This window comes from Vigna angularis, chromosome 8 (genome assembly GCF_016808095.1).
Source record: "Vigna angularis cultivar LongXiaoDou No.4 chromosome 8, ASM1680809v1, whole genome shotgun sequence".
Taxonomy (NCBI): domain Eukaryota; kingdom Viridiplantae; phylum Streptophyta; class Magnoliopsida; order Fabales; family Fabaceae; genus Vigna; species Vigna angularis.
Window position 1 is genome coordinate 13,788,499 of NC_068977.1, and position 16,281 is coordinate 13,804,779.

The 16,281-nt window shown below is 34.8% G+C and overlaps 2 protein-coding genes and 1 non-coding gene across 3 annotated transcripts; all 3 read right to left on the minus strand.

Annotated features, from left to right (window-relative positions):
• Window positions 1–4,115: 4,115 nt before the first annotated feature.
• LOC128193830 (small nucleolar RNA R71) lies at window positions 4,116–4,221 on the minus strand. The gene has a single exon (XR_008245139.1). It is a non-coding gene; the product is annotated as a small nucleolar RNA R71 (small nucleolar RNA).
• Window positions 4,222–8,424: 4,203 nt separating this feature from the next.
• LOC108344939 (ethylene-responsive transcription factor ERF113) lies at window positions 8,425–10,607 on the minus strand. The gene is made up of 2 exons (XM_017583476.2): window positions 9,980–10,607; window positions 8,425–9,192 (listed from the first exon to the last, which is right to left on the minus strand). Exons 1-2 carry the CDS (start codon window positions 10,209–10,211, stop codon window positions 8,588–8,590), a joined length of 837 nt encoding a protein of 278 aa, XP_017438965.1. The 5' UTR covers window positions 10,212–10,607; the 3' UTR covers window positions 8,425–8,587.
• A 3,094-nt stretch (window positions 10,608–13,701) lies between these two features.
• On the minus strand, window positions 13,702–14,883 carry LOC128193726 (uncharacterized). Its single transcript, XM_052867810.1, has 4 exons — window positions 14,767–14,883; window positions 14,477–14,683; window positions 14,299–14,396; window positions 13,702–13,705 (listed from the first exon to the last, which is right to left on the minus strand). The coding sequence occupies exons 2-4, from the start codon at window positions 14,681–14,683 to the stop codon at window positions 13,702–13,704; spliced, it is 309 nt and encodes a 102-aa protein (XP_052723770.1). The 5' UTR covers window positions 14,767–14,883.
• Window positions 14,884–16,281: the final 1,398 nt, after the last annotated feature.

Consider the following 16,281-nt stretch of genomic DNA (forward strand, 5'->3'; position numbering starts at 1 on the left):
TGCCTTCAGAGAGTAGAAGAGTGTGCTAGTGTGTTGCTCCAGCCTGAGATACAAAAATTAGAGTGTCTGGGTCCTTTAAATAGAGTTAGAACAGAGTCGAAATAGGTCACAGTCTAAAAGAATCAAAATAGAGCTAAAACTAGGCTTGGTCCACGAAACCCGACGCTCGGGCGACCATTTTGGGCGCCCGGGCGGTGCGTGTCAGTCATGTAGGGCTTGAGCTTCTAGTCTCGCCCAGGCTTCGGGGTCCGCCGCTCGGGCGACGAGCGTCGATTTTTCCACGCTTAAGCCTCCTCCAGGTCGCCAAAGCTTCGTGCGGTTCCCCCTTCTGGTGCTTTTCCAGACCTTTCTGAGCTCTATCTCCCTAGCACTTCATCTCTTTGCTTCTTGTATTAACTTATTTTCTATCAAAACAAAGGGAATTAGTCATAAATCATCAAATTCAACCTCAACTTTCTTATTCACACAAATTAATGAAAAAGCATGATTTCAAGCAAGTTTCTAAATGAAAAGGTTGCTTTTTGTATCAAAATTACATTTTAGATAACGGTATTTTAAATCGTTATCATCTGTAAGCTATAAATACTAAGGAATTATTATTATCTAATACCCTACATTGGCCCTTTTAAAAAACAACATTATATTCGTTGTCACACAATTGACTTATACTAAGCAAATTATGTTTAAGGCCATTTACTAACAACAGATTATCAATGGAGGGGGAAATGTTTCTACCTATCTTTCAGATTCCTATGATTTTCCCCTTTTGGGTTTCTCAAAAGGTGGCCGATCCTCCTTTCTTGTCCATCAAGTTTAGGAACATACACTTTTCTTCCGTCATGTGATATAAGTAGCCACTGTCTAGGTACCATGACAAGGCTTTTCTTTCGGTCATCAAACATATCTACGAGAGGAATTATTTGTCTCTTAGGTACCCATAACCAGTTGGGTCCTGACTTGTTAGATATATACATTCTCTTATTTTCATAAGTCAATGTTTATTATTTAACCTAGTAAACTTAATACGATTAATTTTATATTTGTGTTTTGTGTTTGGTTTTCTATAGCCTTGACCTTGTTTGGTGAATGGATTCCTACTTTCTCTCAACAAACAATCTAACCTAGTATATCCTTTAAGAGTTCTACTCAATATTTTGGTGAAGGTATCATTTTCATCCGTAAGGGATTCTATGTGTTTATCGTTCTTGGCTACTGTTATGTCTTCTACAAGCTTCTTATTTTTTAGCCTAGTTCTTGTTTTACATTCATTTGGATGTGTGTGATGAACATTGGCTTATTGGAATGAAAGTATTGTGTGGAAATCATTGTTTGCTCATTTTAACTAATTATATAAATAATATAATCAATTAGACTTTTCTCTATGCTTTCTGTATTTTCTTGAATCTATTTATGTTATGATTTAATCTGTTAAGAAATTAATGTAATCGATTAGATTTTTCCATTGGTTTCTATGCTTGCTAAATCTATGAATTGCAATGGCTTAATCTGTTAGATAAAATGGTTAATCGGATAGATCTAGTTAAGTTTGGGTTTTTCGTGTTTTCAAGAAGGATTCCCTCTAGACTTAATCTATTAAGGTGTAACCTTAATTTGTTAAAGTGTTCATCAATTCTCTTCTGAAACTACTTTCAAGTCTTCACCTCCCTAAAACTCTCTCCATCAAGCTCTCGGTCAAATTATCTCACATGACTTCATCTTCTAGGTCAAACAATAACATGCAAATCTTGTGCTCCCATTTTAGACGGTTGGATAAGCGACGAAGCTCAAACTAACTTCATCGACCACCGGAGATTGAGGAAAATAATTCCTCATAAGTATATCAACTTGAGCTTCTTTAGAAGAGAAGGGTTCCTTTTTTAAGATTGGTTGGAACATTAGGGGCTAAAAACGTTTGTGGAAATGGTTGACCCCTGGTACCCAAATCTTGTGAAAGTCTTCTACTCCAATTTGAAGACCAGTGATGGAACACTGTGCTCAAAAGTGAAGGGAAAATATATAAAGTTAACCGAGGAGGTCTGGTTCTTCATTGTTGGATTTCATCCAGGGGGTGAAAAGACTCAACTTGGGATTAAAGGTTTACACAAGTTCTCAATGTATCAAGACTGTCTAAGAGATCCAAATCAACCATTAGACTATTCCTTGTACAAGACAAGTGGTATGAAGAAGGATGACCGTCTATGTGCTTTTGTGATTTCTTGGATTCTACTTCAAAAGGAATTAATCATGCCCAATTGACTATAAAAGATATTTGCATCATTCATGCTCTAAAAGGGAACATTCAAACTGATTGGGCAACAACAATCTTTAACAACATTATTAAGGTAACAAGGCTAGAAGTTGCTTGTTTGCCTTACGTTGTCTTCATTTCAAAGGTTCTTAACCATTTTAATGTTGATTGTGTTGAGGAATCGTGTGAAACATATGGCAAGCGGAATCAAGTTAATAAAAATTCCCTGCATCATATGGGTCTTAGGCACGATATATGTGGCTGGTTTTCAAAGATGAAGATCAAAATGAAGAAGGAAAACCTACCACTCATAATGCTGGTTCATCATCTGCCTCTTTCAAATCAAAATCAGTGTTTGAAAAATTCATGGTCAGACAAATGCATTCTCTGTCTACTCATTACTAGTCTCGATTTGACAAGCTTGACAAGCACATTGTAGCTATCCAAAAGAAATTGGGAATTTAGGGCTTAAGTGATGATGAAGAGAGTTAAAGGAATATATCCGTATGTAACTTAGCTATGACAATTTTACATACAAATTTTTGTCCGTATGTAACACTACTTTACATACAGATTTTGGGCCTTACATATGGATTTTGGCCATATGTAATTCCATGTTTTCTTGTAGTGGGAGTCACTTCCTAGTATACTACATTTCTAATTTTATTTGGGTACAACCTCAATTAAATTTGACGCCGTTTTCGGGATTGATGGTTCGGTCTTAGGTTCTGTGTTGTGAATAGTGTGTGAATAGTGTCAAGGTCTTCCTAATTAATTGGCATTTTTCGTTTTGATAGTTAGAAGTCTTATTTTTTGTTGAAATTTGGTGTGTGCACTTCTTTTGGTCATATATTCATAGAAAAATCTAAGAAGCACTTGTAGTTGTCCCAGTTTTGTTTTGTGAAAAATGGGTCGGCCCAAATTTTGCGTCGACGTAACTTTTGGTCACGATGTCAGAATTGTACGTATTATATATGCTTTTTGGGTAGAAAAACACGACTAATCCATTCCAACTCGCTTTACTAGCTTCCTTTGCCTCTAATTCCAAAAAGAGATCGTTTTCTATTTCTTTTTTATTTTTGAAGTTTTATTTTTCCCGTTTTTCATACTTTCTTGCATTGGTTGACATGGTTATACTTTGAATGTTGCTTTGAAATGTTTTGTGTTATCTTTTCATGATTTTAGGGTATTGGTCATAAAATTTCAGCTCATTGGGATAAGGTTTGCATATACTTGTAGTTTACCCTCATTTGTTCCATTGTGTTGACTTTTGCTGATTGGAGTTGACTCAATGCATGACTAGCAATCCTGGGCCATTACCACCCTTTGATCCTGAAATTGATAGGAATTTTCATACATTAGTTAGGCATTCTAGAAATCTATCTTTAGAGTCTGTGAATTTAGATACCATTAGTTTGTGCATTCCTTATATTTTTTGCATTCTACATTTGCAAATAATTTCGATTTTGATTCTATTATTTTTTATACCGAGAACAATATGGCTCAACCTTCACTCGCGAGAGGACTCTTTGCTACACCTGATTTCACTTATGAAAGCTTGTGCATCCAATATCCTAATGAGGACGTGCCATATGTTCTTAAAACTAGACTGATCCATTTGTTGCCAAAGTTTCATGGCCTTACATGTGAATGCCCACACAAGCATTTGAAGGAGTTCCACATAGTCTGTTCAACGATGAAGCCTCTAGATATCCTTGAAGATCACATCTTCTTCAAGGCGTTCCCGCATTGTTTAGAAGGCACGACAAAGGATTGGTTATATTACCTTGCGCCTGGATCCATCAGTAGTTGGGATGATCTCAAGAGATTGTTTTCGGAGAAATTCTTCCCAGCATCCCGGACCATAGTCATAAGGAAAGACATTTCTAGGATTACACAACTCGGTGGTGAAAGCTTGTATGAGTATTGGGAAAGATTTAAGAAGTTATGTGCAAGCTCCCAAACCATCAGATATTTGAGCAACTCCTCCTTCAACACTTCTATGAAGGTCTCAACAATATGGAGAGGAGTATGATTGATGTTGTTAGTGGTGAAGCGCTTGGTGACATGACGCCTGCTGAAGCCAGACATTTGATTGAGAAGATGACATCCAACTCCCAACAATTTAGTGCGAGAATGATGCTATTATGGTGAGGGGAGTTCATGATGTTGCTAATCATTCATCATCTACAGATAGAAAGTTGGAGAGAAAGCTTGATGCTCTCGTGAGTTTGGTGACCCAGTTGGCCAGTAATGAGAGACCTACATCTACATCTACATTTGTTGCACGTCTATGTGCCATATGCCCTTCTAGTTGTCATTATACAGATGTTTGTCCTTCTTTGCAGTAACCAGTTGGCCTAGTTGCTCCTCAAGCCTATGCTACAAACATCTACAACCACAGGTAGCCACAACAACAAAATTATGACCTTTCAAGTAACAAATACAACCTAGGGTGGAGGAATCATCCAAATCTGAGATGGTCTAATGCTCACAAGAAGCAGTAGCCACCACCATTCCAAAATGATGTAGGTCTGAGTAGACCCTATGTGCCTCCATCTATCCAACAATACTAAAGGCAACAACAACAACAAGACATACCTACCCAGACGGCTCCTCAACCTTCCACTTCTTCTGAGCCTACATTGGAATAGCCAGTGAGGTAGATGAAAATTCAGAATATGCAGATTCAACAGAAGACAAAAGCTTCCCTCTAGAGTTTGAACAATTAGATGGGGCAGATGGCTACACAGCTCAGTCAGGCACAATCTCAAAATTCTGATAAATTATCATCCTAGACTGTGTAGAATCCGAAGAATGTTAGTGTCATCGCCCTAAGATCTGGGAAGCATATTATTATACCTACAATGCCACCTCCTGCACCTCAGCCTGACCTTGCTACATCTTAGATTAAAGAGGATCAGGCAAGTCCAAGTAGGACATTTGACGCAGGTGGATCTTCTTCTTCTTCTTCTTCTTCTTCAGGTGGATCTTTTTCTTGTTCCACCAACACTAGTACTTCTTCCAACTTGCAGCACCGTTCAATCCCTCTTCCATTCCCTCCAAAAGTAATTCCAAGAAAAAAGATGGAAGAGGTAGATAAAGAGATCTTGGAGACCTTCAGAAAAGTGGAGGTGAACATACCTCTACTTGATTCCATCAAGCAAATTTCGAAGTATCCAGCATGTGCTCCTACAAAAGGAAGATTGATAAATCAATATTTTTTACTATTCACTTAGCTTTTTGTACTAAATTTGATTAGGGAGTTGTGTCTAATTATCCAATATTTCCTCAATTTTGATATTTGGGCTTAATTTGATCAATAATTCTTATTTTAATTAATTTGAATTATCTAAGGCTAATTATTATCATTATTAATTGTAAGAAAAATTTTGGATTCTTATTTTGGGATATTAAAGGGTTGCTACATCATTCTCCACTTTCCACATAGGCACTTTAGATTTAATTCAAATTGTAAATTCATTTTTAGTGTATTGTTGGACAGATTTGGATTGGGCCAATTTTGGGTCAAAATTGTAAAAGCCCAATTTGTGGTTTGACCTTTGACTAGGGTTTTAGTACCCAAGGGGGGCAAAACGCCTCCCTCTCTTCCTATTCTCGTTTTTGCAGCATAGGATGTTTTCAGCTCCCCCATTTTTGGGGTTTTAGGTTTTTGTTTCCTTTCCCTTTCAATTACTTAATGAATTTCGTTTTTAAATTGCAATTTCATTTTTGTTTTATGTTTCGTTCTTGATTTTTCATTTATGAGTTCATTTACAATTGTTATTGCGTTTTTAGTTTTCAATTTCCATTTTAATTTCGCATTTGAATTTCATTCCAGTCTTGCGATTCTATTTTGTTTAAAGCTCTATTGAATTTTCTCATTTAGCTCTCCAATTTCGCTTCACTATTTCAATTTGTTTGCAATTTCAATTTTGTTTTTATGATCAGAGTTGCATTTTTTGTTGGGCATTTCATTTGAATGGAAGTTTAATCAGTTTGGTTTGGTCATTAGTGAAGTTGCAATGTTTTCCTTGAGATTTATGGGCATTAAATGTGAATCTACTACACTAACCTGCATTTCATTGAATCTATTGTGCACTGGTGATTAGAACACGCTTAATGGTCTGATTTGGGTTAATTATCACTTAGTTAATTAATCTATTCGGTGTAGGATTGATTAAATGTGTGCAATTCATTTGCTTAATTTGATTTTAGGAAAACCCAATTAATCTTCGCTTAGTTGATTGATTGATGTTGGAATAGGGTGAGAGTAGTGTTTAATTGATTGTTAATCGAGGATTGGAAGCATTGTAGCTAAGCTGATGACCAAATTGTCTTTAAATATGTGTTTGAATTCGTGCTTTAGTTAGTTTATTTCAGTACACAAAATCTCTTCATAAAACCCCCACCAAGTGTTTGATTTAATGATTGACCAATATTTAGTCCTTAAGAGACGACCTAAGAGTCATTTCCTTGTTTATACTGCATTTTATTGTATACTAATTTGATTCGGGTACGACCTCATAATTGCTCAACACCCTATAGCTAAAATACTCCCAGACCTGTAGCATAAACTGACACTCAACACCACTTTAATACCGCTCAGCGTCATATCAATTGACAACAAATGGATTTTGTGATTTTTAGTGAACTTTGACCTGATCAATTGATCAAATTTGTACTCTTTTCTCAATGTATTGATTCCAAACAATTTTCAACATGAAAACTCATACCAATTTGCTCATTTGTTCAAATTATAAATTCTCGCTCAGTCACACAAACCCAAGGTAAAAACAAGCACAAAATCATGAACCAATCATTTAAACCATGCAAACTAAATCAATCATATTCACACAAATTAAATTCATCAAAAAACAACTAAAACCTCAACATAAAATCAACCATCAACATGCATTCATCAATTTAACAAGAACCTTACAAAGCAAGTCAAGACTAGCTTCCCTTATAAGACCTTACCTAGTGAAAATACTCCCAACTTGTAGATATTCTATTTCCACATGGAAATGACACAAGGACAATCAGAACATATCATTAGAATCATTGATCAACGACTTATATAGATGACTAAAAAGATGCAAGCAAGTGAAAGAAGAGTCACATACAACAAATAATATAAAAGACTAAGAAAAAGGAGTTGAAAGTTAATTATACAAATGAAAAAATTGATTGGTCCATATTAAAAGAGCTTGTCATATAAATCACTTATACGATCTCAATTATTCAATCAGACAAACAGAGAAAACAAAAACTCTTAAAGAGAAGTAAAAAAACTCTAAAAAAATTATTTTTGGAATGATATATTTTAAAATAAAAAAATTTGTTCCTAACAAAACTATTTATAAAAAAAACTTTTTAATATTAAAATAATTACTTGATAATTTATTTAATACTTAATCAATGTGTCATGTAATTTTACAATAACAATTTTAATTTGAAAAGAATAAAATAACTGTTATAGATGCCAAAATCAAAATTTACTAATTTTATTGAAGTAAAATTATGTCTTAAAGTTTAATCACCATTACCAAAAATCGATGGTGCATTCCCAAATTGTAGACGAGAATCACTTGTCTTTCTTTCTGAGCAGCTTCGTTATTATTTCTTTAAACATATATATTATTATTAAAATGTAACCTCTCGCTTGATTATTATTTTCATCAATTTTACCTGTCGACCCCTTAAAGAAAACTGAATAAAATATAGGTTACAATTATAGCTTCACTCCAAATATTCAACTAATAAAAGTTAGACATTAACATCAGCATGATTGTTAGGACCAAATTTTCATTTTAATTAGAAATTAATTGCACTTAAACTTTATCAAATAAATTGTTCCTGTGAATATGTTGATTAGGACATTTTATACCACATTAATAATTACACAAATATTTAAAATTACATATATTTTCTGATCTATTTACAGCTAAAGTAAGTCTATTGAAAAAATTAAATTGTCAAAAAAATAATAAATATCTAACAAATTTTATATGTAAAAACTTTTCAGTTTTTCTCTACCCTTTAAGACTTAATAATTTTCTTTTCACTTTTTCTCCTGATTCAGCTCAATTTATTTTATGTTTTGAAATAAAAACATTAATTTTATTAATATTAAATAGATATTGAATAGAAAATGTTACATGGAGAAAAAAAAAGAAAAGAAAAGTGGTATTATTAACTTTTGACCTCATGCATTATTTTTTAATTTGAATTAAAAAGAAAACAAATAAGAGATGTGTGATTTGAACTTCCTTAATTGTGGCACTACCCTCCACTTCCCACATTCATGCAGTGTTCAGAATTCAGAGAAAAGAAACACTATGATCCTCTCTTGTTCCCTTCATCAAAACCACTCCCTCCTTGACTAAAGAATCCAGAAGAACCATAATCACCCTGAGAAGTTGAAGATGCAAATGTAGAAGAAGATGAAGAAGACAGAAAAAATGGCGCAGGTGGTGGCTGAGATGAACCGTAGATAACATCCTCATTGGGATGGTGCTGGTAAAGCCCCAATGCAACACGTTGGAAATCATCATCATCCCTACATTTCAGCAACCGTGCATACTCCATCAGACTTGGAAACCCTTCTGCTTCTTCTGATGTTTCTAGAGTTTGATGATCGCCACCAACATGTGGTGGTGGTGATGTGAGGGAAGAGGGTTGTGCAGAAGCTGAAGAAATGGTGGTGGTGGTTTCCGGTGATGGTGGTGGCACAGCAACACGCTCAGGAAAATTGAGCTTGGCTTTGTTTCCTTTGAACTTCAATGCAGCAACATCATAGGCCATTGCTGCAGCTTCTGCTGTGTCAAAGGTGCCAAGCCACACTCTCGCTGCTTTCTTAGGGTCTCTTATCTCAGCTGCCCATTTTCCCCAAGGTCTTTGCCTAACTCCTCTATAGTGCCTTTTCCTAAGATCAGCATTACCTTCAAATTTCAAACATTGATTCGTCCAGTTAGTCTGCAACATTCTACTCTAGTTTACTTGCAAGCGCAAAGAAAAAGAAATAAGACTTAGTGTTTTCAGCGTTGTTCTTGTATCAGAGTTGCAGTTTTGCTTACGGAAAAATTTGCATTCAACATTTAATACATGAATTACACGGCAAAACTTTGATTTTCATTTCATTAAAACAAGCATATCTGAGTTAAAGTTTGGTCCATTTTGAAGACTAGAGCGACCAAAGATACAAGGAAAGTGAAAAAATGCAATGTGAAACTGAATGCAGAACATTTATTAGTGTGGTCAAAGGTAGACTAGAAAAAACACAGATGGAACATGGGAGTCAATAATGATAATACAGAGGGTAGAAAATGGAAACGTGTCAAATTCAACTTTCTTTGTTATTAGCAGATCGAGGATTCGAGAAGGTTGTGCAGATGCAGTAACAGGTGAAGTTTTGTTTTTTGTTTTTTGGAGAGGAAAAGAACAAAATATGGCAGAAACTAACTTTATGGTGTTTTTTATTTTTTATTTCCTTTACTTTTGAGAGAGAAGAAGTATCACGTAAGTTGCATTCGGTGAAAATATCTTTGAATATGTTAGAGGATAAAACAGTAGGGTAACCTTTATCTAATAATCTCACACAAGAAGATATATATTAGAATTTCCAAAATGAAAGAAAAAAATCATGGGATAGGGATCTAGATTCATTGATGGTAATAAAATGAAGATGATAGTGATGATAATTAATCAAGCTTGAAATAATCAGTTTACCTTGATTTGTAGCTTGAGATGGATCTTGGGTATTGATAAATTTAGAAGTGGTTATTTGACCATGTGGAGTGGGGAAGAAGGTGGTGTTTTGATGGTTGGTAGTCATAAGAAAGTTTGAAAAGGTTGATGATGAAGCTTGTTCTTTTGGATTTTGAGATGGTGTGAGAGGAATAGGAAAGTTGAAAGCTTCTTTTTTCACCTCATCAAGAGGGGGAGAACTCTTCCCTTGCATTGGATCCACCTTGCCAAGTAACTTGTAATTTCTTCTTCTTCTTCTTGTTCTTCTTCTTCAACTCTTTCTATTTATATGTCTCTAATCTAAAGTTGGTGAAGAGATTCCACCACCACCTTGTGTTAAAAGCAGATCTAAGATTTCTATAAAGGGAGGAGAAGTGATTTGATGAGGAATGAAACCAAGATCAAAAGAGAGGATTCTGTTTGCTTGCTTCATCTTTTAAATAAGAAAGAGATTTGCTAAAAAAGAAAAAAAAGAACAAGATGAAGGAAAAGAACAAGATAACATGGGCTTGCTTGTAGGTTTTCCCATTGAAAAAATAAAGTCATGTTTGTCCCTTGAAAATTTTGGGGTGCCTCAAAAAATGAAAACGAAATGAATACTTTAATGAGAAGTTTATAATTGGGCACAAAGATGTAGTATATTTTAATAGGGGACAACCCAGTTAGGATATTTGTGGTGTGAGTAACTTTCTTGGTATTCTATTTTGTTAGGAATATTGTAGTATATTGTATATTTAATTACTTTTATTTAGAGCGAGAAAGAGGTGTGGGGTATATACATTGAATTTGGATCATTTATTGTTTTCTGGATACTTCTGCTTTTTGGCATCGATAGTTTTTGTTTGTGCCTTGTTTGCATCAATTAGAATATGGTAAAATCATTAGAAGTTCATACGAATATTTCTACATAGAGAAATATAAAAACATAAATTTTAAACATTTAGTAATGTTTTACATCAATATTTGAAATGAATTTAATTAATGAAATAACATTTTAAAAGTGATATATATATATATATATATATATAAGTATCTCATTATACTTAATATTGAGGTAAAATTTTAATATTAATTATGACAAATAGATATTAAAACCCATTAATTTCATTAGGGTATATAATAAAATAAAATAAAATTGTATTTTTTGAATTAGAGTCACGTGATATATAAATATCTATACAATTATAAAATAAATATAAAACTATTTAACAATGTTATTTCATCTTATTACTGAAATGTAACATAATGTAGTAGATCGATTGACTGGTCAATAATCCAAAACAACACGTGCTAGAGAGAAAAAAGAGCAAGAGTATTAATTAAAAATGGAATATCTTTAGTTTTTATTTGTCCATTAATTATTTTAAATTTCACTATTTAATCAAGTAATTAACGCATCAAAGAATACAACGTATTAATTAGTTAAGGGTTTGAATAGAAAAATGATTAATATCATTAAGGTAATCTTCAGGTTTGAGTTTTTGGGGGCTAATCCTTGGTTAGTCCATTCTATTTATGGCGTCTAAATGTTAACATTATACTTCTCTATGGTTATTTTTAGGATGTTATAGTGCAGCGAGGGGATTTTACCGCGGTTATTTTTCACTATACGTCGCGGTTTACGAACCGCGGCATATTTAGTCGCGGTAGTAAGTCAGAGACTTTAGGTCGCGGTTATGACCGCGATATATAGGTTGCGGAATATGCCGCAGTTGTCGAGGGAACCGCTGCCTAAATCCATTTTTTTTTATAAAAAAAAAAAATCCACTATATGTCGCGGTTCAATCGCGGCCAAAGACTGAAGCATATGCCGCAGTTAGTGTTAAAACCGCGGCCATATGTCTCGTTTTAAAAAAAATGAAACATTATATGCCGCGGTTGTGGTTAGAACCGCGACATATTCCCCTACAGTTTTTTAAAATTGCAGGTCTGTTTTTGTGATATCCACTACCACAAAAACAGACCTGCATATAAAAACATGTACACAAATTCAATTTGAACATAACAAACACATGTTCAAATGTATTTCAACATCAAATAAAGTACAAAGTCTAAGAAAATTCAATCTAATCAAATGCATTGTTTAAATCTAAGAGCTATTGTATAATCTAATTATATACTTCACAGCAGCGTTCCTAATGAATAATAGTGACTTCTCAGGAACTGGTGTAGTAGTCTTGAATATCTGCAAAAGACAATTCATTTTAATTAGTGTATATGAGTTCAACATTTGGGAAAAAATCAAAATTTGTTAAAGTTAAATATTACCGTTTCCCAGCGACTTGTGATGTGAGAACGAACAATATGGGTCATCCAATACATTACATAGTATCCACACTCATATGACCCATTTTGTCTGTTACACTACAATATATCATCACAGTTGATAATAGTTAGTGAATAACATTAAAATAAAACAATTATAACAAAGTATGACTTTAGCATATGTCAAACCTTGAGAGAAATCCAAGCAATCTTTCTACTATTAACAATTGATCTCCCACCCATCATCATACTTGCTGGAATAGAACTGTATATAAAAAAAGGTTTTAGCATTCATTTATATAACAAAGAAAGTCCAAACATTGAGGTTCTTACCAATCAATTGCTTGTTTGAGTTGTGTGGGAGGAGGCCTGTGCAATGAGCAGAACCACAAAGCATAGTTGTCTTGCATAGACATAACAAGAAGTTGCCAATGGCGCCTGAAATTCATAATAACGTAACTATTAAATATTAAAATCACATATGGAACATTATTATGTTAACAAAAGTTCACTTACCCGGATATATAAGGCAAAAAGTATATTTTCTTGCCCCTTCCAAAACTCCTTATCAGACTCATGTTGATATGCTCAAAATCATTTGATTCATGAATTGATTGGGGATCAATGAATCCATAATCATCAGAACGCCCCAACTTATTACTGACCCCAGACATATACCTGAAATCAAAAATTAACTTTGATATAAGGATACTTGATATATAAATCATTTTTATATATAAATAATTGGTCATAAACTTACATCGTCCATAGTTGAATAATTGAAATATTCAACTCTTATGTTCCCGACGCAAGCTCACGGACATCTTGGCTATTAAGGTATATTGGGACCTCAGAGCCTGTCCCAAATACATTAGCATCATACTCAACCTCCAAAGGATTATCATCAAGGATGTTAGCAAGTAGATGCAATGAAGAAAGAGGGTCATCCTCAGATAGAGGAATCTTCTGTTGTGCCTGCGTCTGTTGTTACATGAAAAGATAAGATAAGTTTTGACATCAAAAACCTTTAAAATTGAGAAGTGTAAAGAAGAATTTCATACCGAGGGGTCAGAAACTGGTTTAACCAAAAATTTAGGCCAAGTGATAAACGACTTATATACTTGTTCCACAATGAAAATCTCTTCCGTGGATAGAGGAACCGAGGCATCTGGTATGATCATTTCATCCACTGAGACCTTCACCTCATTCTCTAATAGTTGCATACCATGACATACAGTCGCTGACCTAAACTCTGTTCCACGAGCTACCAGCACCATCTCAGTATCCTCTAAAATGTATAGCAGACATGGACTACCATCGTCCATGTCATCCTTTGGGATGGCTGATGCGGAACAACTTCCTTTGCCGCTTCTCCCTGTCAGAGTAAATGTTAGATTATACAAGAGATACAAATAATTGCACATAAATGTTTATTAAGTTTACCTGTGGGAGGGGGAGGGATAACATGTTCCTCTATAGGAGACGGCACCGGGTGCATGCTCTGAAACTGCTACTGGTATAGCATCTGGAATTCAGCCCTCACCTCGGCCCTGATCTCCTCTCTAAGGTCTTGTCGGACCTTTTTTGTGATCTCTTCTGTCATCCTTTGTGTATCGCTGTATGAATATGAAGGCTGACGAGAAGAGCTCCCAAAATAATCTGTAATTCCTACTCCAGGACCTGCAGCACGTATACGTCCAGGGTGCTCAGGTCGTCCAATCGCAGCAGCAAGAATATCCTGGCGACCCTCTGGAGTGAATTGGCCTTGGGAGCTCTGCTCAACCAAGGCGTCCTGTAACATTACAAAATACCATTATTCTTTAAATAGTTTAATGTAGTATGTATAATGACAATATTTATTATTTTAGGAACAATGATAACTTACAATTCTTTCAGAAATCTCTCGTGCAGTGTCGGAAGAGTAGGTGCCCGATGGTCGCATACGGGCCAACTTCCATTTCTCATGTCTAGACGGTGGAAAAGGAGGCTGAGGAGGGCTACCACCCTGAGATGGTGGTATAGCATCTGCCTTTTGCTTGAGGATTTTCTCCTCAAGCTTCCTATACCCACCACGAGATAATAGGTGGGGGTTTTTGTTGTGAGCACTTGTTCCTTGTGCTTTGCTTCTAATTGCCTGTTACATACACATTAATTAATTAGTTCATATGATATATATTTGTTAATGAGGAATTGAATAATATGAACTACACTAACCTGCCATTCCTCTGACATCCGACTCTCTTTAAAAAGCCGCCAAGTCTCCTCATCAATGGACTTATATGAACTACATGGACTTTTATGTTTAAGGTGTCCAAAGATGTATCTTGATGTCAACTTGCTTTTAAAGTTTCTGAAATTTTCTGCAACAGTTGACAAACACTTATTTCTAAGTGTTGTGACATTTGGAATGTCAAATGTCATCTGAAAAAAACATAATAAAGTTGTATTAGTACAAAATTATCAATATAAACAAATTTTAATTCAAATGCTATTAACTAACTTACCAATATATCTTTCCAAATAATGTTCCGATCAACCTCGGACACATGATCAAAAGATGGAATGAGAATGCTAATCTTATCACGTGCCACTACTCCAAGGTATGATCGGAAGTCATCTGCATGGGGGCCAGTTGCCACACCCGTGGTGACATTCACATTCACCAGAGTTCTTTCACCACTATTTTTCCTGATGAATAGTTGTTTCATCCTAGTGGGTCCTCTAGTGGATCTGGTTGGGGGAGCCTCATCCCCTGAAGAATGTGGATGATCAGCCATATATCTGTCAAAATAAATAACAACATTAAATTTTATTTCAAGACTTATGTAATATTAACAAAACATGTAATAGTAATCATAGGAAATGTATAAAAGGAAAACTTATGTTATATTAATAAAATACTTATACAGAAATTGAAAATTCATACATAAAGATATGGATTCATCATATGTATATTCCCTCATCATGATCTGACCGAATTGCATGTACATCATCGTCAACTAGAGATTGGTCATCCAAATTTGTTGTAGTTTGAAATGAATGGTTGTCAGCAATATAAATATTAATCAGATTGTCTTCGTTAACTTCAATTTGTTTTTTGCCTTGAAGAGCAACATACCAATGGTCAGACGCAGGATCTTTGACATAAAAAACTTAAGATGCTTGATGTACCATGATAAACGGTTCGTCTCGGTAACCCACCTTGCGAAAATCAACCAGTGTCATACCCGAGTCATCTATTTTCACACCACTCTTATTGTCAAACCACTTACACTTGAACAATGGAACAAAAAACTTTGTGTAATCAACCTCCCATATCTCTTCTATTATACCATAATATCTCAATGATCCAAGTACAGGAGATTGATCTTTTGATGTGGAAAATTGAAGTGACTCAGCTTCTAAACTGACTCCATTGTTTTGTACTGTGCTTTTATCATCCAAAGTCTTCGTATAGAATGTGCAATTATTGACTTCATAACCTGTACAATACACGACATCAAACTTCAAACCATTTGCAAGCCACAATAAAGTTTCAGAAGAATGTGGTTCTTTGTCAATTTCGGATTTGAACCAAGACATAAATGTTTTGTTATGCTCCATCAATTGCCATTTCTCTGATTGTCTTGGATTTTTATTCTTAACAATGGCTTTGTGTGCTTCCAAAAAAGGGATCACCTCATCTGTGTTGTTCAATATATAAAGATGCGCTTGCAACAATTCTTCGCGATCTTTTGTCACCACATTGACACCTCGGATGCTTTTACTTATAGAAATTTTATTCAACCATGCTGTGCGAGGAACTCCTATTGGATTCGTTGATGTCATGTAATCTGAACAAAACTCGATACTTTCTTCAGCAATATACCTTTCAATCATCGAACCTTCAGGACGATATGGATTTTTAACATACCCTTTCAAAATCTTCATATAACGCTCAATAGGATACATCCATCTTAAGTATACCGGTCCGCACAACTTGATTTCTCTAACCAAATGAACAAGTAAATGTACCATGA